The 25,855-nt window shown below is 32.3% G+C and overlaps 2 protein-coding genes across 7 annotated transcripts in view; one reads left to right on the top strand and one right to left on the bottom strand.

Annotated features, from left to right (window-relative positions):
• Window positions 1–8,898, bottom strand: part of LOC127717940 (uncharacterized) — a 58,630-nt gene extending 49,732 nt beyond the window's left edge. Inside the window, exon 1 of the mRNA XM_052224169.1 lies at window positions 8,785–8,898. The gene's annotated coding sequence lies outside the window, so the exon portion shown is untranslated. The remainder of the gene's footprint in view (window positions 1–8,784) is intronic.
• A 45-nt stretch (window positions 8,899–8,943) lies between these two features.
• On the top strand, window positions 8,944–19,735 carry LOC127726886 (galactoside alpha-(1,2)-fucosyltransferase 1-like). 6 transcript variants are annotated; one of them, XR_007993811.1, is made up of 3 exons: window positions 8,944–9,102; window positions 15,573–15,612; window positions 18,167–18,547. XR_007993811.1 is itself a non-coding variant. In XM_052234304.1 (3 exons), the coding sequence occupies exons 1-3, from the start codon at window positions 9,002–9,004 to the stop codon at window positions 19,501–19,503; spliced, it is 1,023 nt and encodes a 340-aa protein (XP_052090264.1). In that variant the 5' UTR covers window positions 8,973–9,001; the 3' UTR covers window positions 19,504–19,735. The 6 variants fall into 6 exon arrangements, 4 of the variants coding, with proteins under 4 accessions (XP_052090264.1, XP_052090315.1, XP_052090461.1 ...); XR_007993793.1 differs by having other exon boundaries at window positions 8,944–9,107; XM_052234304.1 differs by lacking the exon at window positions 18,167–18,547 and adding an exon at window positions 18,554–19,735 and having other exon boundaries at window positions 8,973–9,034.
• The last annotated feature ends 6,120 nt before the right edge of the window (window positions 19,736–25,855 follow it).

Raw genomic sequence — 25,855 nt, 5'->3', positions numbered from 1 at the left:
GACACATCGTATGGATCAACCTATTCGTGATGGTGTCCGTAAAATTTACGGAGTGTCATTTTTAATCTGTCCTCCTCATAACTTTGTTGGAACAGTTTCTGCGTAAGGAGCACACTCCTGTATATGAAGTCCATATAGTGTGAACAAGCACGAAAATAACGTATCAATTGAAATATGTAAACACCATACGAAGGGGCAGAGGGTATGTTACTGCTGAGAAATACATATTTTAATCATGCAAAGGATATATTTCTAGGCACCATGGAGCCGTTTAAGTACCAAGCCACTTTGACAAATTGTTTTAGTATTTAATATTTGATCATTATAGATTTTTTAGAATACTTTTTTTTTTAAAAGAGAAATACAAAACGGTTTTATTTAAAAATGAGTGTTTTCTTGTTCACATAAAAAGATATATCAAAACTGAATTGTAACTTGTTGTTTTATGACCATCTGTCCTGTGACTCTCTGTTCTACATTTTTTTTTATACTTATTGAAATGGAAAAGACATCAAACGTTTCCATACTACAACATGAAATTATATGTACTAACCATGAGTAACAAACCGGGTACTACATATTGAGCAGATTCTACCTACCTTTCTGGAGCACCTGGGATTATTCACAATTTACCAGTTAGAGTTTGCCTTTTCGTCGTTGTTTCGTTGTTGTTCTTTTAGAACTATTTACTATTTACTATAGAAATTATGTTGGTATTACTCCCTTCAAATAATTATGAAAGAATGTATTTTGCTGACGCATAAATATTTGTATTTGCTTAATGCATCTGATTCACAAATTTTCACGAGTTTTCGCTCGTGCATGAAATAAGGGAAAAAACGAATCAATTCACACCTGAGTAATTCTGCAAAAGGCGAATATTATATTTAGCAGGACTCAGAGTATAGCAGTTTAATATGATTAATTTGTAAATAATCTATATGTTTTTTTTTTAATTGAAAGATAATTATAAATTGTTAAAATGGCTTTGAAGGGAAAACTAGTTTTGATTCGAATCTATCTTTAGTGATAATTTCAACAAAACTTATAAAATAAGCAATATGTTATTAAAATGGTCTTCAACAGCATTATGAACTAGAATATTTTAATACTATCGATTCATTATTGTTCATGTACATCTACTGAAAAAAAATCTTTGAAGACTCTTTGCAATGCTTGAATTCAAAATTATCCTACATGTATTCATTAATACTACTATCATCATCTTAGTGACATACATATTTATTTATTACTACCATGATTATCGTAGAATCAATATCATACATGCATTACTACCATCGTCATCTCATTATTATATACTCGCATGAAACGCATAATTGATTTTTAAGAATTCTGATACATGTATTTTGAAAAAAAAATTTACAATTATTATTAAAGATATTCACTCAAAACGTGGTTAATTGAGGAGAGGACAGTCTATTCCTTCGTGATTGATGAATAACTGTCAATCAATCTTCCGGCGCCATTAAGATTAGTACCGTGTATGACAACCTCTCGCTGCTTAGACTGCTATTCATCTCCTCGGCATGGATGCTGTCAATGTTCTCATGTTGTTGCTAGGAATTGCTCGCCATTCCTGTTGCAATATTTGTCGGAGCTGATCAAGAGTCTGAGGCGGGGGTTGACGCTGGCACACACGTTTATCTAATTGGTACCATAGATGGTCAATAAGATTCAAGTACGGTTATTTCGAAGGCCAAGGTAGCACACAGATGTTATTTGCTCAAAGTAATCTATTGTTAAACGCGCTGTGTGAGGCCTAGCATTGTCCTGCTGGAATAGCTCCCTCTGTCAATTAATAACATGCATATGGTGAGGTTGGAGAATTTCGTCTCTGTACCTTTTAGCCGTTTAATCATCCGGAAAATGTACCAATACCATTTTACGGTCATAAGAGATAGCCGCCCACATCATGACAGTTCCTCCACCGAAGATGTCCCGAAGAATGGTCAGCCCCTCAATCTGTTGCAACATCAGACTCTACTCCGTCTGTGTAACGGCCTCAAAACGGGTTCAAAATACGGCCTCCTTTGTCTAATGTCATGTTGTTGCAGTCGATTGCGGACTGTTTGTGAGCTGATTCTTCTCAATCCTGGTATTCCAATTGCAGTAGTTGTTGCGGCAAAGGTTCGATTTTGCAGATGAATGCCCGGATGTAGCGATTTTGTCCAGGAGTCGTTAGGTGAGGTCGTCCACTCCTCGGGCGGTCCTAAGTACATTCAATCTGTTGGTATCTGTTCCAAAGTCGCGAAATTGTCCTCCGGTTAAGATTTTTAGTTCTTGCTACATCACTTTGGGACATTCCGGTCTAAGACGGCCGATGACGATATTCGAATAGCAGGGTCCAACCTTGGCATTGCAGCGATTAAACGTTGTGATGAATTGAATTTTCAAACTTGGTCCTTACATGCGCAAAAGTGTAACAGTTGAGTTGACCACAAAATTCTCGTAAAAAACGTTAGCAAAATTTCGCGGCCAAAAAGTGCATATACACTTTTAGCAAGACCCAAATTTTATGCGGCAGAGAGCAAAATCAAAAGAACGGGCATTTAAACTTTAAAACTAACTTGTAAAAATTCGAAGATGCAATTGACCGTTTCATTTTACCTTGTAAAATATATAATTTTGCATTTTGAAAAATTCATCCGAGGTATACGTTTCATTTTACAACAGTATACATTTATTTATCTCTACCATCATCATTATCTGATTGTTCACATTTATTTAGTACTGCCATAATCATCTAAATATCATACATATGCTTGCATTACACCCATCGTATTCGTACAGATGTATGGGTTTTTAACCTAGCTAGCGTTTCACAACAGTTCGTACGACAATCTTAAATCATACGTCGGTCATACGTGAAATCATACGACTTCATAAAAAACGAAACTAAGATTTTGTCGTAGATTCGATGGTAAACATACGAGTGGTAAAGGGTAGTCGTGAGTGAATTCGTAGTGGTTAAACCTGTTGACATTTTAATGAAAATCAACATCATTACATAGTCAACCCGAAAAATAATGTTCCATTTGATGAACAGAAGAAATGTACAATGTTATTTGTCCCAATAATAAGTGACTAAAAGATTAACCTTCCTTTTTTATTGTGTATTTTTTATTTATTCTCAATGTACTTTCACGTTGATTTTTAGAGATTGCATTTGAATATCATGTATTACGTCAATTTCGAAACAATGCAAAATCTTAATAGCTATATCTAGACAATTTTATTTTGAATGGTGATTATTTTGCCGGACTGAAGTCAAGGAGTATGTTGCATTTTCAAAACAAAAGCTCGACATATTAAACGTCCTTATCCATCACAATTGTTCCCTTCAACACTTACAGTGTTAATATATACATAGTCAAAACGTATGATTATTTGACGTCAGCTAATCGATATCACCACCTGTAATCGTCACACTTATTATCATCAGATGCCGACCACATTGTCACAGAAGTCGGTGAATAAAAATCAATGTTGAAAAATGGACCTGTTATCGATTTGTTAGATAATTATATATTTTCAAAAAAATATTCACAATAAAAATGAATTAATGAAAAATACAAGCTAATTAAGTTACTTATTCACGGCTGTCATTCGGTATATCAAGAAAAATGATTGTGAAAGAATACCTAACGGTGGTCAAGCATTGCGATCCGATCGTGAAAAATCTGGAATCGGATCGTGAATGTAATTAATTCCAATTCTACTTCAAAATCTGTGAAAATCTGCTGTATTTTCAAAACGCGGAACAAATCCGAATAAAAAATTATGTCTGTCAAAATGATTCAACTTTCTCATTAGTACTGTGCAACAAGATAAAAAAAAATATGCAGTACTTTATGAGAAAATACAAAAAGCACAACACGTTTATGAGATTAATTAAAAAACCCTCGTTTTGTACCTATAATGGTCACATTCCAATATGTAATGATATATTTGAAACTGAATCTTTGGTGTGCCAGATAGTACAGTAAAATAAAAGTTTGTTTTCGCTTGAATCCGTTCATTTAGTTTTTGAAAACATTGAATTTTGTTGATTTGTTATCAAAATTGATCGTGAAAGATTGGGCAACGCATTATCTTGATCGTGAAAGACAAGGCGTGACCAGACAGACGCAGGACGTTTTCGCTATTTCACATGTAACACTAAAGGACATTTGCGCTTCAAACTCTATGGACATTTGCGCTTTAAACTTTGATACACCTGAACAAAATTGACAAGACATGTGCGCTTTTTACCTATAATAGATTACCTGTAATATTTAGAAAATTTACCAAAGATGTTCACATATTCTTTGAAAACTCTTCCGGACAAACAACAAAATCAGAAAAAAATTATTCGGGTAAACCAGACATATATAGTATACGTTTCTGGGTAAACGATAGAGAAAAGGAAACTTTTATGGATGGAACATTTAAAATTTGCATTGGCTATTCTTCCGGCTAGCCGGAAAAATAGCAAAAAATGACTATACTTCCGGCAAACCGGAAGAATACCTTTTCTCTGCTATTATGCTATTATTCCAGCCATACATGACCATTAATAATGAATATGCGTTTGGTTAAGTGGTTATAGGAGCATCCAATGGAGAAAGTAGTGGCCAAAAATTTCCTCCCTTGGCTAAAAATTGAACAAAAAGTTTCCATTCACTTAAACAAATCAAAATGCAAATACATTTACCTCACAGTATACAGTATATTCAGATTTTTTTATTCTAAGGGAAAAAGGGGGGAAATGCCTCTCCTCTTTAAAATTCTACCTATGAATTTCCAGCAAGATTAGGGTCGGGCCACTGATTTATGGCTAGTGGACATCTTTGATTCCTAAAGAAGAACCCGAAGTAATCATTTCCTTGAAATTTGGTTCCAAGTAAGTCGTAAAATGATTTTTGCACAATATTTTTTTATTTACAATTTACAGTGATTTTTAACACAAAGAAATAAGAAAAAGTGTTAATTGTCCCCAAAGTAAGACTGTGTTCATGATAGCAAAAATATAACATTTTTGTAATGAGAAAATGAATAAAACGGAATGAAATAGGGTGGGGGTTATACCCCAACCCTGGTATACTATTCCAAGTCAAGATATATCAGTAGTGCATGTTCATATATCTCTGTTGTAGAAGAACCAAAATATAATGCATCCCAGTATATTTTATTTAGTCGTTTTCCTGTTAATTGTTTTGTGCATTTTGTCTCCATTGATACAGTTAAAGCAAGGATTTGTATAGTTAGACCATACAGTCTTTGATTAAGGTAAATGGGGTAAATCAGCGATTTCATTTGGATTTCATGCTTTATTCCTCTCAGTTTACGTGCACACGCTATTGTTCTGGAGTCTGTTCTATAGAATTTTGTTTTAAAAGCAATCACATTCTCTCTAATTTACTTTAGGACATCTTTAAATATAATTCTGATTTCCGATTCTCAAAACATCCATTGCATACGCGCTTTTGTTATCCGACACCTCATCCGGAACACATTCCGCGAAACATGACACTGCCGTTGATATTGTACATTTACGCATGCGCAAACGGATGGCCGGAAAAAATAGAGACTTTTATCTATTCTTCCGGCTAGCCGGAACAATAGAAACTCCGTTTAAATTTTGACCTAAATTCTTCAATTAGCTTTCTTATTAGTGGATTAAAATTGGAAAATCATATTCCTCTTGTGGTTATTCTGGTGCCTGAATAGTTAGAGGAGCTGTACCATCATATTTCACTAAGATTGTTTCAATTTGTGATGACTGAAATTTTATTTCTAAACCACGGTACCTGCTGACTTTTAGAAAGACTCATGGTTGTTATATGGAATTTACTCCCATCCACCCTTTTGGATTGTTGTCGTTTTCATCTGACACAAGAATGATGGGGAAAGGTTGATACTTTTAGTTGTATATAGATATATGAATAGTTTGTGTTTTTTTTTTCTTTATATATCAAATGATTTTTTTATGTTATGTTGATATAGCGCAAATATCCTCTTGAAAAAACGCAAATGTCCTAAATATTTAAGCTCATTTCCTATCAAAAAGCGCAAACGTCCCGCGACGGACCAGACTTAATAATCAGAAGACAATATTTCTTCTACCAACTGATAAACTTGCAACTAGTTGAAGCGTGTAATTCTTTTAATAAGAACGAACATTAATGCTTTCGTCTTTTTTTCACTTCTTTTTAATTCAACACTTTTCCTTAAAAGTTATTAAAATAAGTAAAAACGTGTCGAAATAAGTAGATTTCCAAGATAAAAGGACCTTCAGGAGCGTCAATTTTCGAAAAGTAAAGGTACATTTGTACCCATTTCCATTCTCAATTTTTTTACTATAATGCTTAATGCATCCACCCTGAAAATATATGCATGTGTACGCATTTTGTTTTGTTGTTTTTTTTTGTGTAAGGGTTGTTACTTTCAGTTATATGGAGTGTCGTTCGTGTGTACATATTATGACAATATTGGCTAATTTATTGTTTATTTCGTGGCTGCGCTGACATAAACTTGCAAGGTACCAAGATAACGTTATTTTTACTTGATTGTTTGATCAGTCTGTTCACAATAGCTATACGTCATTGTACCAACCAGGTGGAGAAATTACCATTCATATACCTCGCGATCGATTGTGCATGATGCCCAGCTTGAACTGTAATTTTGCCGATTAGGTTCTATTCTCAATCTTAATTTGTATAAGAAATCAAAACTTACGAAGGACGGACAAAAATACTAATATTGCTATAAAGCACCTAGTCGGTGTGGTATTATAAGATAATCAGATACAATGGCATTGAACGATTATGGCCCTATTCACCAACAAAAGAGAACCGGAATTAGGTATGCAAAAGAGAACCGGAATGAGGTATGCAAATCCAATTGCTATACCAATTAAACATATAAATTATCACATAACTGAAGAATGATTTGAACGTTTTCGTAGCATCAGATCTTTCACAATTTATTTCACGATCTTAAAAAAGCGGAACGCAATCTTTCACGATCCAAAAAATATTTTTTTTCTAGATTTTTCATTTTTTGCAAAATTTCTGATTAAGCTAACACAAAATAACTGTAAGAACCATTTGAATCATCGAAATGGAATGACCAGTTTCAAAGAAAAGTTGTTTAGTCATTCGAATTATGAAAAAAAATCTTGTTTGTTTACATATTTAATGTCATTGAAATGTCGAGGAGCAATCTGCCTTTTGTAGTTTTGAAAAAAAAAGGTTTACTTTTGAATCTTGATTTTCTCAGATACTGATCATAATGTTGAACCATTTTGCCAGACAGTCTTATTTTAATTTTTTTGTTGTTGTAAATTTGTCCGTATAACTCATTAAATTATATTTGAAATTGACCTTGCATATTCCTTCTCGATAGGATTTCCTTCACGATCCTATACCAGAGCTTTCACGATCCAATCCTAATACTTTACCACCGTTAGGTATTCTTTCACGATCTTTTTTCTCGATATACCGAATTACAGCCGTGTTATTGATGCAAAATCAATATTTTTAATAAGAAAATGTGGTACGATTGCCAATGAGACAACTCTCAAGAAGATACCAAATGACACAGAAATAAACAACTATGGGTCACCGTAGACCTTCAACAATGAACAAAGCCTATACCGTATGGTCAGCTATAAAAGGCCCCGAAATGACAAATGTAAAACAATTCAAATGAGAAAACTAACGGTCTAATTTATGTTCAAAATAATGAACGAAAAACAATATGTTACACAGCAGCATACGACAATTACTGAATTACAGGCTCCTGACTTCGGACAGGCACATACAGAATATGGCGGGGTTAAACTAGGTTGTTGGCGCCAAACCGTACCCCTAACTTAGGACAGTGGTATAACAGTACAAAATAAGAACATACTATAAACATTAGTTGAGAAAGGCTTAACCCATCAGATGTATACAAATAGAAATACATCTAACAAAATCACAGAGTGGACGTGGACTGGTACTTATATATCCACACAACAGAAAGGCACTAAGTACATATCTGAGAGTATTCGTAGTTACTGATAGCTAGATCAAATCCAATAACAACTAATGATAAAAATCAAGCATCTTAGACTATTTCTGAAAGATGGTTGATAACTGGTAACTGATTAATTGCAATCAGTGTTGCGAGTCTAGGAATTGTGAAAAATAGTAAACAAAAACATCACATAAAAATTAATGGATTATAACGGATCAAAACTGTGTCAAATGTATGTGTTCCGTATATTTACTTTAAATTTCTCTTTCTGTATTTCTATTTTGAATTCGTTATTAAATAATAAATAGAGGGACAAATGTACATAATGTAAAAGGAACACAAAGTATAGATTGTTCACATAGTTCATATCGATGCATCTTCACTTTAATGTTATAAAATACTTTATTAAACAGTATTTATTAAAAAATCAAAACTAGCCTATATTTGAACAAACGAAACCTGAAAAAGCATGCACATTAATATAAGTCAATTTAATGACGTCACAACTAACTTCTTTCATCAAGATTTGGTTGATATTAATTTTCTTTAATTATGTTTTCTGATGTTTTAAAATGTGTTGGTTGTTGTTTGAGAAGCGTTTAATAAAAGATACAATTGGTATTCATATAACTCTTTATTACGACATGTATGAGAGAGTTTCTTATTGCAACCAGCATTTGTTAAAAACAAATGTCATAGAAAAACGATATATCAAACAATTGTGTAATAAAGGATGATAAGTAAAATTAAACAAATTCTTACAACCATAATCATATCTACATTACACATTTCATTCTGTAGATTCTATTCTCAAATGTTAACAAATGTTCGAAAAGCAAAACAAATGCTCTCCTTAGGCAAACTCAAACATACGTTGTTATCAATGATTATAATACTGATGATAAACAATGACATATGATTTGTGTTCACATGATTGATTTTCCGCGTATCAAATATTGTAAAAATATAAATATAAGATATGAGAAACATTTCAGGATCAATGGCAGAAAAGGTAACGAACGTTTTATCATATGTGAACTAAACAAAAAAAGCGAAGAAATAAAAATAAAGAAATAACAAGTAAGGTAAATATGGCGTGTCAAACGTTGCAATATTCACAAAAAATTAGATATATGTTCATAAAATTAAATAATTGTTCGTAAAATCGAGTATATGTTAATGAAAGCAAAATATATATTCAAAAAATCAATGTATGTGTTCATAAAATAAAATATATATGCATAAAACATAGATATATGTTCATTAAAAAAAATATTTGTTCTTAAAAATATTATAAATATTCATATAAACAAATAATTGTTCATAAAAAAAAACAATTGTTCATTAAAAAGAAATATTTGTTCATAGAATAAAATAATTGTTCATAAAAGTTGAATATATATTCATAAAAAGTTCAATATACAGTTGGGTGCAGACTTAGCATTACATAAAGTAAACGCATGTTAACGCCGCGTGCACATATTTCGTTAGTTAACTTCAATTTTCGCGTTTACTAGTAAACGCGCGTTTACTATAATTACGTTAACGCGGTCAAAATGGAAATTTCTTATGTCTACCCGAGTAAACGCGCGTTTACTCTGTGTCCATTTAGTCAGAAGTAAACGGTAGTTTACTTCAGATTTCACAAGTTTATTTTTACGTGCACTTAAAAGTAAACGGCCGTTTACTACAGATTTCTCAAGTGTATTTTTACGTGCACTTGAAAGTAAACGCGCGTTCACTTTTCGCGTTAACTGATTGTGTAAATTATGAAATGAACTTCGTGTACATTTGTACATTTAATTTATTTTGTTAAAACGACTTTTATCTTAATATTTTGCGTATATGTGTTTAAAACCAAAACTATTATAAAAAAACTTTTAATTCGAAATATTAACTTTTATTTATTGCAAAAAATCAGTTCCAATAACTTTAAGTAGCGGATTTTCTATATTTTCTTTTCAAAAGTTATGTTCAAATATCGAATTTCCACTATGACGGAAAAATGCATGTAAACCCTTTCTAGAAACTTATCTGTATAGATATTATACACATTTCAAAAAATCTTTTTCATTTCATATTCTTATAAACATTAAATAATGGCTATAAAATTAGACACTTCTGATCGACAAATATGCAAGCAGCTATCATAAAAGAAAGGAAATGTTTTTTTTTTAATTAGAAGGCGGATAGAAAGGTTATCCAACGCATCGGAAAAATATTTTTATATGATGTGATATAAACATCATGGTTGACGTTGCTTCGTTCCCCATTTTTAACAGTCTCTTCCTAAATATAACTGCATTTAATACATGGATTTTTCATCGTAATTCACCTTGTGTGCCTTAGATTTACGATTCTGTTTTTGCCAAATTTTCAAACGAAAATTGTACAATGTAGGGATATCAATAAGGTGTTGTATAATTATGTACCATCTCGTCAATTTAGACAGACTTACCGATTATAAATGATATCTGGGACGTCCGATAAAATATACTCGTTCTGAACATAAATGAAATATTTGCCCCTGGAGGTTAAGCTACAAACAAAAGCAATCAACCGACATAATATACTAACAGTATACTATTCCAAGAAGAGAACTTCTCATACTTTTCATTATAAAGTACAAATGAAATCAGTCATCATGGTCATGTCAGTGTTGGATGTTCTCGTTAAATAGTTATGTTTTAAATACAAACCATCCCGAACTACTGACTTTAATGATGGTCATTATTATATGGATACGGAGAGGAAATGCTGGTACTCTAAATTGGTGCGGAAAATTTGTTATAGTCATTGTGTTCTAATATTGCTGTCATCTTTATTATACAATCCATCCTGACATAGAAATATTACTGATTTACTATGAGGCTATATATATTTACAAAATAAAGTGCAAATATGGTCAGTTTTGGTTGATGCGGACAAATAATTTTGTTATACGAGTCAGCCTGAGGTATCAAAACTACTGAAATTTTTTTACGACTCAATATTTTGAATGAAAAGTGGACATGCTGGCACTCTAAATTGATGTGGACAAAATTTTGTAGTCATTGTGTTTCAATATTGCTGTCATCTTTATTATACAATACATCCTGACATAAAAATATTACTGATTTACTATGCGACTATAAAATTTACATAATAAAGTGCAAATATGGTCAGTTTTGGTTCATGCGGACAAATAATTTTGTTATGCGAGTCAGCCTGAGATATCAAAAATACTGAAATTTGTTTACGATATAATATTTTGAAAAGAAAGAGGACATGCTGGCACTCTAAATTGATGTTGACAAAATTTTGTAGTCATTGTGTTCCAATATTGCTGTCATTTCTATTATGCAATCCATCCTGACATAAAAATATTATTGATTTACTATTCGACTATAAGATTTACATACTAAAGTGCAAATATGGTCAGTTTTGGTTGATGCGGACAAATAATTTTGTTATACGAGTCAGCCTGAAGTATCAAAACAACTGATTTTTTTTTACTATTCAATATTTTGAATTAAAAGAGAACATGCTGGAACTCTAGATTGATGCAGACAAAATTTTGTAATCATTGTGTTATAATATTGCTGTCATTTGTATTATACAATCCATCCTGACATAGAAATATTACCGATTTACTATGAGGCTATAATAGATTTACATAATAAAGTGCAAATATGGTCAGTTTTAGTTGATGCGGACTAAAAATTTTGTTATATTTGAGCCAGTCTGAGATGTGAAAACTGCTGTATTTTTGTGATGATTTAATTATTTGAATAAAAGGAGGACGTGCTTGAACTGTTTATTTGTGCAGAAACAGAAATATACTATGATTAATTTTCAATTAATTAAAGAGGTGTAATAACCTTAACTGTAATCGTCAATATGTCAATAAAAAATGACCAGTTGGTCATTTAATTTTGATGTTTACCTTATCATTTGATATGTAAGGTCAGTGTATCCAGGATACGATGACAAACAGTAAACGTGCGTTTACTTTTTACGAAAATAGAAGACGCGCCTTTTTTCACGTTAACGCGGAAGTGAACGCGAAAGTAAACGCCCGTTTACTCTTTACAAAATAAGAAGACGCGCCATTTTCGTGTTAACGCGGAAGTAAACTCGAAAGTAAACGCCCGTTTACTTTTTATGTCTACTGAAATTTCGGAGTTAACGCACAGTTAACGCGGCGTTTACATGAAGTGCACGCGAGTAAACGCCGCGTTAACTTTTCCGCCCGTCTACATGTAATGCTTGGGCTGCACCCAACTGTATATTCATAAATATTGCATTTGTACGATGGTCTTTGAAACGCGCATCCTTTAATTTAAAAATTTATAAATACGTTTAATAATTTGCATCATGGATACCTCGTTGCTTTTGTAACAGTGTATTTGATTGGGTATTCTCTGAAACCAGACCGGACGGGACTTTGGACCCGGACTATTGTCTGAAACCCGGACCCGGACTAGATACCGGACCAGCACTGAGAAAATTATGGGGAAAAATTTAAAGTGTTTAAATTTACTAGCATTAAGTTCTCCTTTATGTGTACCCTACTGAGGGGAAGGAAGTTATTTTTTGGGAGCACTGATAAGGGATGTATGTTGGCGAGACAGAACAGCCATTCAACAAACGCATGGATGGTCATCGAAGTGACTACACCTGCAAGCCCGACCTCCCCGTAAGTCGCCCAAGCTGATCTCAAAAACCTTACCATCACTATCATAGACCACAACGAGGGTTGGTCAAGGGCCGACAGACTTGCTCAGGAATGTTTTTGGATAAGAAAGTTAAGGACAGTTTCCCCAGAGGGCATTATTGAAAAAACATGTTCTATATATTTATATAAGCACTTCTCAAGCGGATTGTCGTTATTTTAGAGAAGATAAAATCCGGATTCGGGTTTCAGACCAAAGTCCGGGTCCGCAGTCCCGCACGGTCCGGGTTTCAGAGTGTACCCAATCAAATACACTGCAACAAAAACAACGAGGAATCCCATGATGCAAATTATTGAACGTATTTATAAATTTTTCAGAACATATATTTTACTTTATGAACACATATTTCTATTTTTTGGAATGAAAATTTTGTGTTTATGAATATGTATTGAACTTTTCATGAATGTATATTTAACTTTTTATGAATATATATTTAACTTTGATGAACAAGTATTTAAATTTTATGATAAAGAATTTAAATTTTATGAACAAGTATTCAAATTTTATGAACAAGTACCCCGGTATTTAAATGTTATGAACAATCATTTATCTTAATGTTCGTTGTTATGAAAATATATTTGTTTAATGAACATATATACATTTTTTGAGAAAATACATTTGTTTTGTGAACAATTATTTATGTTTTATGCTTTATATATTTTATTTTATGAACACATATTTTGATATTTGAATATATATTTTGTTTTTATGAACATACATTTTTGTATATTCGTTTTTATGTACAAATAATTTAACTTTTTGAACGTATATTTTACTTTTTGTGAATATTGCAACGTTTTACACGCCATAGGTAAACGTTTATGAAACACAAAGGCATTGATATGAAACGCAGGAGAATAAACGTTTTGATCAAGTTATACAGTCTTCAGAGATAGACATGCTTCACAAGTTTGAAGAAAATGAGTGTACGTTCTTGCTTCGACTTATGTGTCTTTGTAGGCATACATATATGTTAAATAATGCTCTGATCTATGCATTTAGCGACTCAACGACAAAACTTAGTATTTAATGTTGATTCATAAACGAGTAAGAGTTTATTGGTATCCTTTATCTTAAGCTACGATGTAGACGAAATATTATACTACATGTTTGTTTTTGTTTCAAACATTTATAAAAACGGATGATTGAAATATTATTTCAGTATTATTAATCGGTTTGGTTCAATTTTGGAAAAATAAGTTTAAAAACATTGCTGTTATATGCTTGCAAGTCAACAATCCAACTTACTTCATGTCGTAAGTAACTGATTTACATTTAATCTATATGTTTTTATCTATAAAATTATTTCAAACAGCACTAAGAAAATCGACCGTATATACTGTTGTACGTGCTTTCCTGTTATACGCATTCTATGTTTACCTGTCTGTATTAGTTAATAAACACATGCACATCGACAGTTCTCGTGGCTCCTGTTGATAGTCATTTATACGACGTCCAGTAAGAATACACACGCAATGTTAAAACTTTAAGATTCCAGACAATGTGTTCGGTTTTCTAATGAATTTGAAATAAAAGCACATTATGCCACTTTGAGGTTTACCTTTCGACGATTGACCTTATACAACTAAAGCAAGTTATGTTAAAATGTGAACTAACCTGTCAGGAACCTGATGTTCAGTGGTTGTCGTTTGTTTATGTGGTTCATAAGTGTTTCTCGTTTCTCGTTTTTTATATAGATTAGACTGTTGGTTTTCCTGTTTGTATGGTTTAAAACTAGTCATTTTTGGAGCCCTTTATAGCTTGCTGTTCGGTATGAGCCAAGGCTCCGTGCTGAAGGCCGTACTTTGACCTATAATGGTTTACTTTTACAAATTTTGACTTGGATGGAGAGTTGTCTCATTGGCACTCATACCACATCTTCTTATATCTATAAATCACCGGCGTATTTTAAAAATCTACCAATAAATCTTGTTTAATAACAAGGATGTATTAAAGTAGAATAAGAATACTAACAGAGTGTGACGAATATATAAATAAGGGAAAAAAGTGGGGGTAAGTGGAAAAATCGTAAATCAAGAGAAGCTGTCAACGCCTCGGCAAAATAAAAACCACGACAAACAAGATAATATTACCAATTAACGGAAATTTAAGCAACACGAACCCTATCAAAACCCGAGGCGATCTTAGGTGCTTCGGAAAGGCAAACAAATCTCCACTAGTGACACAAATCGTGTTACTAATGGTAAATACACATTCGATGATAAGTATCATTCAATGATTCCACCATCGGCCAAAAAGGGGACGTAACTCGTGAGGGCGTCTGCAAAACTTTGAAAGGGATGACTTCAACTTCACCACTTGAAACCTTCCTTGTAGACAGGACGCCTTTATCAATAACATCATTGTAGGAAACGCAAGCTCTTTGATATCGAATCAACTGGGAAATATACATGTATACTTCACATGCAGGCACTGCAGGAATGTTCTTATATAGAGATGAAAAGTTTACAATTTGAAAGTTGAAATCACTAGAATAAACGTATTTATTTGTTTCAACGTTCTTAACCTTGAAAATTAATTTACTATTTAATACATCTTTGACTGCCAATATGATATATTTTCTTTCTTGGCCAAGTTAAAACACACCGTTGCAAACGGGCCTTAGATACTAGCGATAATTTGTTATCTAAAGCGAGAGTAAGATATGAAATATTATCACATAAAAAAACATAAAGCGATAAATACACTCATTAGGATAACTGATAAAGTGTGCATCTGTATGTGTTTTAGAATTATGTGAAGATATGTACGCGTGTTTGTTCGATATGTTTTAAAGCATATAAAATATTTATAAATGCAAAACATGTTTTGTAGAAGAAGCCTTTAAAACAGAAGTTGTTATATTTAGTTCCATGTGAGTATTATATAATTGAATTAAACTACTTCAGGAGAAAGGTGGACAAGTTTCATACTTCGGGTTTATGTGAACAAGTTTCATTAACATTATTAGATTGATGTTAATCAATCATATCTTGTTAGAGCAATTATCACGATTTTCTCCATTATGTATGCCTACACTAATGCTTTATATGATCTTATGATTTTCGTTAATGATATTAGGAGGTATGATAACTGTTGAATTATCCAAAGAATAAACAATCCAAGAATTCAAATATAGAAATCAAAATTAAAGATTCAGATGCAATCTCCCCACTTGTAATAAATGAACAAACATCACATAAAAGGTATATACACTATTTAAACCAAACACTCTACAAGATAATATACATGCATATATTGGTGATTTTGAATCTGTTCAAAGTTTTGATTTTTCTACCCTATATACCACATTGCCTCACATTCTCATTAAGAAAAAATTCACACACCTAATTAAATGGGCATTTAAAAAGTCAGAATGTGAATATATATGTTCAAACTCTTTTAGGTCATTTTTTAGTAGCAATAAACAAAAAAACTATGTCAATTGGACATGCTTTGATACTATATATGCCCTTGAATTTTTACTAGATAACATTTTTGTTCGCTTTGGAGATTCCGTATATCGTCAGGTTATCGGAATTCCAATGGGGACTAACTGTGCACCACTTATTGCGGACCTTTTTTTGTATTGCTATGAGTTACAATTTATGACAAAAATCAGTAAAGACCCATCGAAACAACATCTGATACACAAATTTAATAATACTTTTAGATATTTGGATGATATTTTGGCTCTCAATAATGACGACTTCAGTATGTATACTAAAGAAATTTATCCTGTTGAACTTACTTTAAATAAAGCTAATACTAACAATGACCACTGCCCTTTCCTCGATCTTGATATCTATATCATTAACGGAAAGCTTAATACTAAAATATATGATAAAAGAGATGATTTTTCATTTCCTATCGTTAATTATCCATTTTTAGATGGTGACGTTCCCTTGTCACCATCTTACGGTGTTTATATATCTCAACTTGTACGATTCGCTCGTGTATGTAACAATGTTTTAGATTTTAACGAGAGAAATTTATGTATTACTGAAAAATTATTACACCAGGGTTTTCGATATCACAAACTAGTCAAAACATTTACTAAATTTTATCATCGGTATAAGGACATCATTCGTAAATATAGCTCAACATGCAGACTTCTTATACGTTCAGGTATATCACATCCAATTTTTTATGGAAATATTCTTTATAAAGCACAAAAATGTCAGTATTCACCTCTGAAACTAACAAAACCTTTAAATAGACTTATCAAGAAGGGATATAGTTACGATACTGTTGTCAGGTCATTAAAGATTGCATATTTTGGCGTTAATATTGATTCACTTATAGGGTCTTTGCATCGGCACTAAACACATTTATTTAAAAACCAGTTGTTGGCATGACACGGGTTATGTTCTTCTCATATATGTTATGATGGTATGATACTAAACCCCTAACGGGAAGGATTGTGCCTGATATTCATATGATGAAGACATAATCTTTCAATCAGTTTAATTGAAGTCTGGAGCTGGCATGTCAGTTAACTGCTAGTAGTCTGTTGTTATTTATGTATTATTGTCATTTTGTTTATTTTCTTTGGTTACATCTTCTGACATCAGACTCGGACTTTTCTTGAACTGAATTTTAATGTGCGTATTGTTATGCGTTTACTTTTCTACATTGGCTAGAGGTATAGGGGGAGGGTTGAGATCTCATAAACATGTTTAACCCCGCCGCATTTTTGCGCCTGTCCCAAGTCAGGAGCCTCTAGCCTTTGTTAGTCTTGTATTATTTTTAATTTTAGTTTCTTGTGTACAATTTGGAGTTTAGTATGGCGTTCATTATCACTGAACTAGTATATATATTTGTTTAGGGGCCAGCTGAAGGACGCCTCCGGGTGCGGGAATTTCTCGCTGCATTGAAGACCTGTTGGTGACCTTCTGCTGTTGTCTGTTCTATGGTCGGGTTGTTGTCTCTTTGACACATTCCCCATTTCCATTCTCAATTTTATGTGTGATTAAATTGAGAATAAAGAGAGAATGTACAATATATTTTGTATAAAACATCACTGTTATACAATGTATAACAATGAGAGACCGAACTTCACATTGTGCATGAGTTAATACTTAGTGGTGATTGGTCACGAGTTGAATATTTTTCGCTATTTGAATTCTTTGATTAGTTATTCTTTTTATTACAATTTAAAAGTAAAAAAACGTGGCATGATTGTTCTCCACCTGAGACCTAATGACGTAAAAGTCAACCACTATAGGTCACTGTACGGACTTCAAAAATGAGCATAAACCCTACATCATACCAAGTTGTTGATTGCTTCCGGTTGAAAAGTTGAGAATGAATTAAAGTTTTATCTATTTCTATCAAATCTTTTACGACAATAAGATGTATTGATAATTGCTATAACGTTATAAAATATATTCCCTGATTTTTTTTGGATTTTGTTTTTTACATTTAAGGTATCCTGGTACTAATTTCCGTTTATCTTCTTCTCAGACAACTGTTTGATACATCAACGGTAGTAATGGATGGATGGATGAATGGATGGATGGATGGATGGAAGGATGGATGAATGGATGGATGGATGGATGGATGACCTGTTGGCTGGCTTGGATGGATGCATGAATGCATGGATGGATGGATGATAAAATATTGAATAATATACATTTAAATTATGTCTTTGCAGCATGTTCAGTTGTTGATTGCTTCCTGTTGAAAAGTTGAGAATGAATTAAAGTTTTATCTATTTCTATCAAATCTTTTACGACAATAAGATGTATTGATAATTGCTATACCGTTATAAAATATATTCCCTGATTTTTTTTGGATTTTTTTTTACATTTAAGGTATCCTGGTACTAATTTCCGTTTATCTTCTTCTCAGACAACTGTTTGATACATCAACGGTATTAAATTTACCAGTACCTTTATATAGGAGAGAAATGTCAACAACACATTCTGATGGAGTTAGAAGGAAAAAAAAGGGGTCAATTTGTCCTATTTTACAAGGTGGTCTCGGAAATCGATTGTTTCAATTTTCTACTACGTTTGCTGTTGCAAGGACGAAACAAATGGAGCTTATCGTACCTTCCGATGCTGAAATCCGAAAAGTGTTTGTAATTAATGTGACATCCAAAAATAGACCAAAAGGCTTATGTAAGGGGTTTCGAAAAGTTTTAGATAAAGCATCTCCGACATACAACAAAAGTTTACTAAATTTTAGTTCTGAAGATAACATTCAACTAGGATATGGACTTCAGTCCTGGAAATATTTTCACATGTATGATAAGGAGCTGCGGAGGCAATTAACATTTCAAAAGCATATTCAGAATACTGCAGAACAGACAATTGGGAAAATACTACAGAGACGAAAAATTACATCTCGGAAGAGTATTACTCTGGTAGGTGTTCATATCAGGAGAGGTGATAAGGTAGGAAACCATGACGGATTTAATATTGCTACACCCGAGTATTTAAACAGATCTGTGAATTATTACACTAAAAGGTATGCAGCTGTTATATTTCTAGTTATATCAGATGGCATGGCTTGGTCTAAAAATAATATGCCTTCTCATGTTCCTGTAGAATTTATATCCTTAGGGAAAAGAGAATTTGATATGGCAACTGCCGTTGCTTGTGACCATACAATCATGACAATAGGAACTTTTGGTTGGTGGATTGGTTATTTAACTGGTGGAGAAGTGGTTTACGTTAAAGATGCTGCAAAAAAGGGTTCACGATTTGAACGCATACTTAACTTTGAGGACCATTTCTATCCACAATGGGTAGGACTTTAATCAATCAATTTTTGATAAATGTTGATTTAATGTATTATCAGTTTATCCAGAAATATTGGAAATTAAGCATCATTGACCTTGAACGTCTTGAAATTCAGGTTTTAGAACACTAAAAGAGGAAAACAACCAAAATACGTAAAAGTGCCCTAAAACATCAAGTTTTCTTAATTGTTATCTTAATTTCAGTAATTACATAGTAAACTAACGATCTATCTAGATTATTTAAAATGCAGTGATCTTCAATTCAATGTACTTTTGTTAGTGTCAAGATTAAGAGATACAAGACTTGGTCAAACTAGCATTGGACAGATCTCCCAAAACGTACGAGTATTCGTAAGCAGTAGTTCAACGCTATCTCCACTGATTTTATGCATTGGTTTTGCATTCATCAGGTGTTTTCTTGGCTATTTCTATGTCTTTTCATAGATCACTACGTTAATTAAAGTGTGTTCCTCGGTGACAGCCAGATTGGATTTTCAGATAAGTAGTCAAAGCTCAAAACTAGTATAGTGCAGGGTTCAAAACTTGTTTTAACAAATTGCCCTTCGGGCAGTTTACCATGATACATGATTTGTCCTACAAAAATAACCACTTGTCCAAATGTTTAACTTGTTTGAGAAATTTCTACACTGTCATGTCTATACATAGACTCATGTAAAATTCAATTTCTATATATCCCGTATTCCGCCGAAAAAGTTCTCAAAAGTCATCTTTCATGCCATCTTAAATCGTAGTGGCTCGGGAAGTATATTTCAAAACATATTCTGCTCTCTATCCAATGATAACACTAGGAATAAAACAATTTTCACGTACCCCTGTGCTTAATCCAGGATTGATACTTATATGGCTCTAGAATATATTTAGGAACCGAAACCCTTTCTTTAAATAGAATAATGTTGAACGTTGGTAAAGTTGATACATAAATATTAGGTTTGGATTCCTTTATAAGCTAGATCCATTGTGTACTGATTGATTCTAATATGATTTGCATATCTACAAATTCATGAATCGGATTGGTCCGTTAGAATTGTTTCCCTTGGTTTACACCTTGATGGACCATGTTGCAGAAACTACTTTTTGAATTCGTAACTTTCAATGTGATCTTTTCATGCTCGATACATGGTATGGAACACCACAGCTGCCTTATGATAACAATAATCATATCATAAATGGTTGAGATATAACGTTAAGCAAACTTCTTACACTATAACGTGCGACATTTAACTATACATCTCTGTTTTGATATACCTTTTCATACTAATCTGTTATTTTACTTTTTCATGAAGATATTCTTTTATATTTAGAAGACATCTTGATATAACATGGAGTTACCTTTTCATACTGATTTGTCATTCCAGTATACTAATATTTGATATTGCTATATAACAAGTAATAGTTTTTCTAAAAAAGCTAGCCGTCGCTTAGCTGATGAAAGTGGAAAGTGTCCTCGCTTTGTAGATTAATTCATTCAGGATAGCCTTGCATATAAATCAACAAATTTTACCAAACACGTTATGAAGCAGTATTTTGTTTAATGTTGGGTGTCAAATAAGGTCCGTATCGTACTTATCCTTCAAAGCTTAACATACTGGATTGACATAATCTTTTGTGAGAGACTGTTCTTTTAAAATGCCAACAGTATTTTCGTATTTGAAATTTATAATTTTCTTTTATTTCTCTTTCTCTCATATAGCATATATATATATATAACCGTTTCGATTCCTAACATCACTGAAGAGACATTAATTGTCGAAATGCGGATATGGAGTACTAAAAATCTTTGCACCTTTGTTTGCGGTTTGCCATCTTTGCCACAAGTTTATTGTTTTCTGTTTGGTATTAAATTTATAGTTAAGATCCATTTATTACACCTTGTGATCCGTTAATTTGGCAATCGCCAATGGCAGTCAGCAGGATTTAAGAACATTTGTTGTTCGACCTGTTAGTCAAATGCGTTTTGTTAAAATATCCTTTTCACATTTTTGGTCTTTTGGAAAATGTTGTTTGTGCTGTATTTAGACCCCTCTAACAAGAAATTTGTTTTGCATGCACACGTATAAAAATTGCGGTTTTTTTTCAACGCAATCATAGGTTTGAACGTTGTTTTCAATTTAGACTTGTATATATATATATATATATATATATATACAAGTCTAAATTATATATATATATATATATAGTATAAATGGTCAATAAACATCAAAACAACTACTAGCAGTTTGTTCTTGACCATGCTCATTGTTTTAAGTAATATTAACTTTTTGATATTAAGATAAAAAAAATTTACATGTATTCACAACTATTCTATATATCATAGCTAGATTTGGGAGGATTAAAAACTTAAAATATTGTAATGACATGTATATTGTAGAAGACCGTAGGTTGAATTTTAGAAGTAAATTGTTTTGTTTGTTGTTTAATTGGGTTGCTGTCTAAATTAATTAGGTATACTTCATACCTCCTTTAAAATCATTCATAGAAATTATGCACTGCTCAAATATGATAGTATAGTTTTTACATGTATAATTACTTTTATCGTCTGGGAGTATTTTTTTTAATTCTTCTTATATTCCCCTTTGGATATTTTTGGGTCTTCTGTTCTTCATCGTCTGCTATTTTGATAGGAATAGCTAGGGAGAGATAGACAACGTTCAACCCAACCCAAATCCTGTTCTAAAGATCGGGGAGTGCATTTATCATACTTATCATTTGTATTGAGAGGTAGAATATGTCTTTATTTAAGCTTCATGATATTTGATGAGGTCGAGACATTTAGGTGATATAAGACAATTAGGTTGAAGATTGAATCTGAATCTGATCAGATGTCGATAAGTTTTTACAGATGCAATTAAAATCATGGTTGTAAATGCTTTACATATTTGTCAAACAATTTATTCTTCCATCATGAAATATCATAATCATGATTTACTTCAAGTTTTCTTATGTTTTCATGTATAAAATGTACGTAACAGTGAGCGACTGGATTAAATGTGAAACAATCACGTGTGTGTTTACAAAACTTCAGGAGGTTTGGCTTTTTATAGATAAATGTTACCTGTGTACCGATATGCATGATTGGTGACCAGGCAAAATCTAATTGCTAAAATAGAGAGTGCAAATCCGATACTCTACGGGATTGAAAGACATTTACTAGGTTTGGATTGTCCCAACCAATCAACGATTTTAATTATTAACGTCTCAGTAATATCTTCCGATCCGGTAGTAAGAAGCATTCAGCCCGCAGACTGTCCATCGTTCAACTCTTAATAACGTCCCCGAGGAGACGTTAATAAACATGATAAAGATACATTTTATGCTTTAAACACATCTTAATATAACATTGAGCAACTTTTTCATACTATTTGGTCACCTCACTATGCTATTATACCATGTTACTATCTTATTACCATATTTGTATACTATTCAATCATTTTGATATACTAGGGAGCATTTTTTTCATACTATTCTGTCATATTATTTTCTTGCGACGATAAAGTCGTATACTCCAAAGACATCTTGGTATATTATGAAGCCACCTTTTCATAATATCTTATCACCTCACTATGATATTCTGGCAGATTACTATATCATAACTATACATCTTTATACTATAAAGACGTATTGGTATAACAGTAATGCTGGCCAAGGAATATAAATAAATTGGCGCAAGATATTTGTTTACGTAGAATTTAATAAATTCGAGGTGAAATTGGCGGGTGAACAATTGCTTCCCCTTTCTTATATGAAAAAAGTCTATAACTCGGGAAGGAAAAAAGGAAAAATCCGAAATTCACCAAAATTATATAGTCCATTAGAGAAACATAAAGTATTTCAGTGATAAGGTTTGTACTAATCTTGTTAGTTTACACAATATACAGTTCGGCTAATGAATGATATGCAACTTCCAAAAAAGAAAATAATATGGAATAGAATCCGAGTTACAGGATACCTGTCCAGTACCCATGAATGAAATAAATCTACCATCTTTCAAATGGGATATTGTACCGAGATGAAAATAATGTAAGTTGCTTAAAATTGTAGTATATCTAAAGTGTATTCATTAAACTTTCAACTTCATTTAAATTTTAAATGATTCTGTAATGTATAGGGTGGATGATTGTCTGAGTAAATTGTCCAAATTTTATTTTCGATTATAACCAGGAAGTTAATTGAAATTTTGCAGTCTACTATAGGGAATACAAAAATTGCCCCTCAATTTGAATACAATTGCATTGAAGTAATGGGGGAAATAATTGAGTCCCCGTTCCATATGATATATTATAAATTTTAGTTTAGATAAATAATTTTTTTCTGCAACATAAGTGTGGAAGTTTTTACATTTGCCTTCTTTATTTGTCAACATTTCGTAATATTGAAGAAATTCATTATTAAAAATTTCAAAAACATTAATTTGTTTTGCTTTCTGCTTGGATATATAATATACATTATATACAGTAAAAAGTATAATTGTTAGAAAATCGTTGATACTGCAATAATTTGTATCGTTTATCTTGTATCCATACAAAAATGATGCCAGATATATTATATGATGCCTTATTTAAAGTTTATGAGTATTAGTTTTATTTGATCCCAAAATAATTTCAGATATTTGCATGTCAAAATGTAATGTTCATTATCTTCAATGACATTGCATATATTACATAAAGGAGTTTTAGTTATTTTCCAAGAGAAAAAGTCATTGTTTGGTTGGTAAAATGTAATGTAGAAATTTCCAACTTAACATTTTCAATTTATTATCTTGGATATAATTAAAAAAAAAACAACAGTGTTTGTTCTCTTTTCCTTGTATTTTTATCTAAATTTAGTATTCTGTCTAATATTTTAAGTCCTATTGCCTTCTAATGATATCTATTTGGAAGGGAGATGTAAAATTCTTTATGGGGTTTATATATCCCAACTTGTTCGATTAGCTCGTGTGTGTAACAATGTATTTGATTTTAACGAAAGAAATCTCTATCACTTAAAAATTATTGCACAAGGGTTTTCGATATCACAAATAGTCAAAATATTTACTCAATTTTCTGTACAAAGACATCATTTGTAAAAATAAATCAACATGCATACATCTTATAGGTTCAGGTATTTCACATCCATTCTTTTATGGATATATTCTATTCAAAGCCAAAATGTCGTTATTCACATATAAAAGCTAACCAAACCTTTAAACAGACTTTTTCAGGAGAGATATATTACGATACTGTTGTCAGTTCATTAAAGATGGCATATTTTGGTATTAATATCAATTCACTTATAGGGTCCTTGCATCGGAAATAAACACAGCTATTCTAAAACCAGTTGTTTGCATGATACGGGTTATGTTCTTTTCATTATTTTATGATGGTATGATACTAAAACCCTAACGTGAGTGATTGTGCTTGATTTTCATATGATAAAGACATAATCTTTCAATAAAATTAAATTGAGGTCTGGAGCTGGCATGTCAGTAACTGCTAGTAGTCCTTTGTTAATTTGTGTATCATTGTCAGTTTATTTAGTTGTTTTTGTAACCTTTTCTGACATCGGACTCGGATTTCAGAGTTGTACACGTATTGTTGTGTGTTTGTTTATTCTACATTGACTAGAGGTATAGGGGAGGGTTGAGATCTCACAAAACATGTTTAACCCCGCCGCATTTTTGCACCTGTCCCAAGTCAGGAGTCTCTGGCCTTTGTTAGTCTTGTATGTTTTTTAATTTTAGTTCATTTATATGTTCACTGAACTAGTACACATTTTTATTTAGGGTCCAGCTGAAGCCCGCCTCCGGGTGCGGGATTTTCTCGCTGTGTTGAAGACACATTGGGGGCCTTGGTCTGTTTTCTGCTCTTTGGCCGGGTGTTTTAAAAAATATTTCCGTACTCCTAACAACAAAATTATTATATTAAGATTAACCTGAGTACGTTATTTTATTAAACGCCATTATGTCAAAGGTTATAGTTGTCTTTTTGACATTGTTTTAAATCTCCCCCTTTTTTATTTAATATTGTATTTATATTGTGTCATAAATCAAATTTATTCGTTCAGTGTTTTTTACTTGTTATTGTTAATATGTCTTTCTGATTGAGTTAAGCCATTGATATTTTATATTGTGTCTTTTTATGTTGTAATGTTACACTACTATTTCAGGTTAGGGTGAAGGTTGGCGCCTGTTAAAACGTTTAAACCCGCTGCATTTTTTTGCACCTGTCCTAAGTCAGGAATCTGATGTTCAGTAGTTGTCGTTTGTTGATGCGGTTCATAAGTGTTTCTAGTTTCGCGTTTTTTAATATAGATTAGACCGTTGGTTTTTTAAATGGTTTTACACTAGTCATTTTGGGAGCTCTTTATAGCTTGC

Source organism: Mytilus californianus, unplaced genomic scaffold (assembly GCF_021869535.1).
Source record: "Mytilus californianus isolate M0D057914Y unplaced genomic scaffold, xbMytCali1.0.p SCAF_1, whole genome shotgun sequence".
Classification (NCBI taxonomy): domain Eukaryota; kingdom Metazoa; phylum Mollusca; class Bivalvia; order Mytilida; family Mytilidae; genus Mytilus; species Mytilus californianus.
This window is presented reverse-complemented; position numbering and strand designations above follow the sequence as displayed.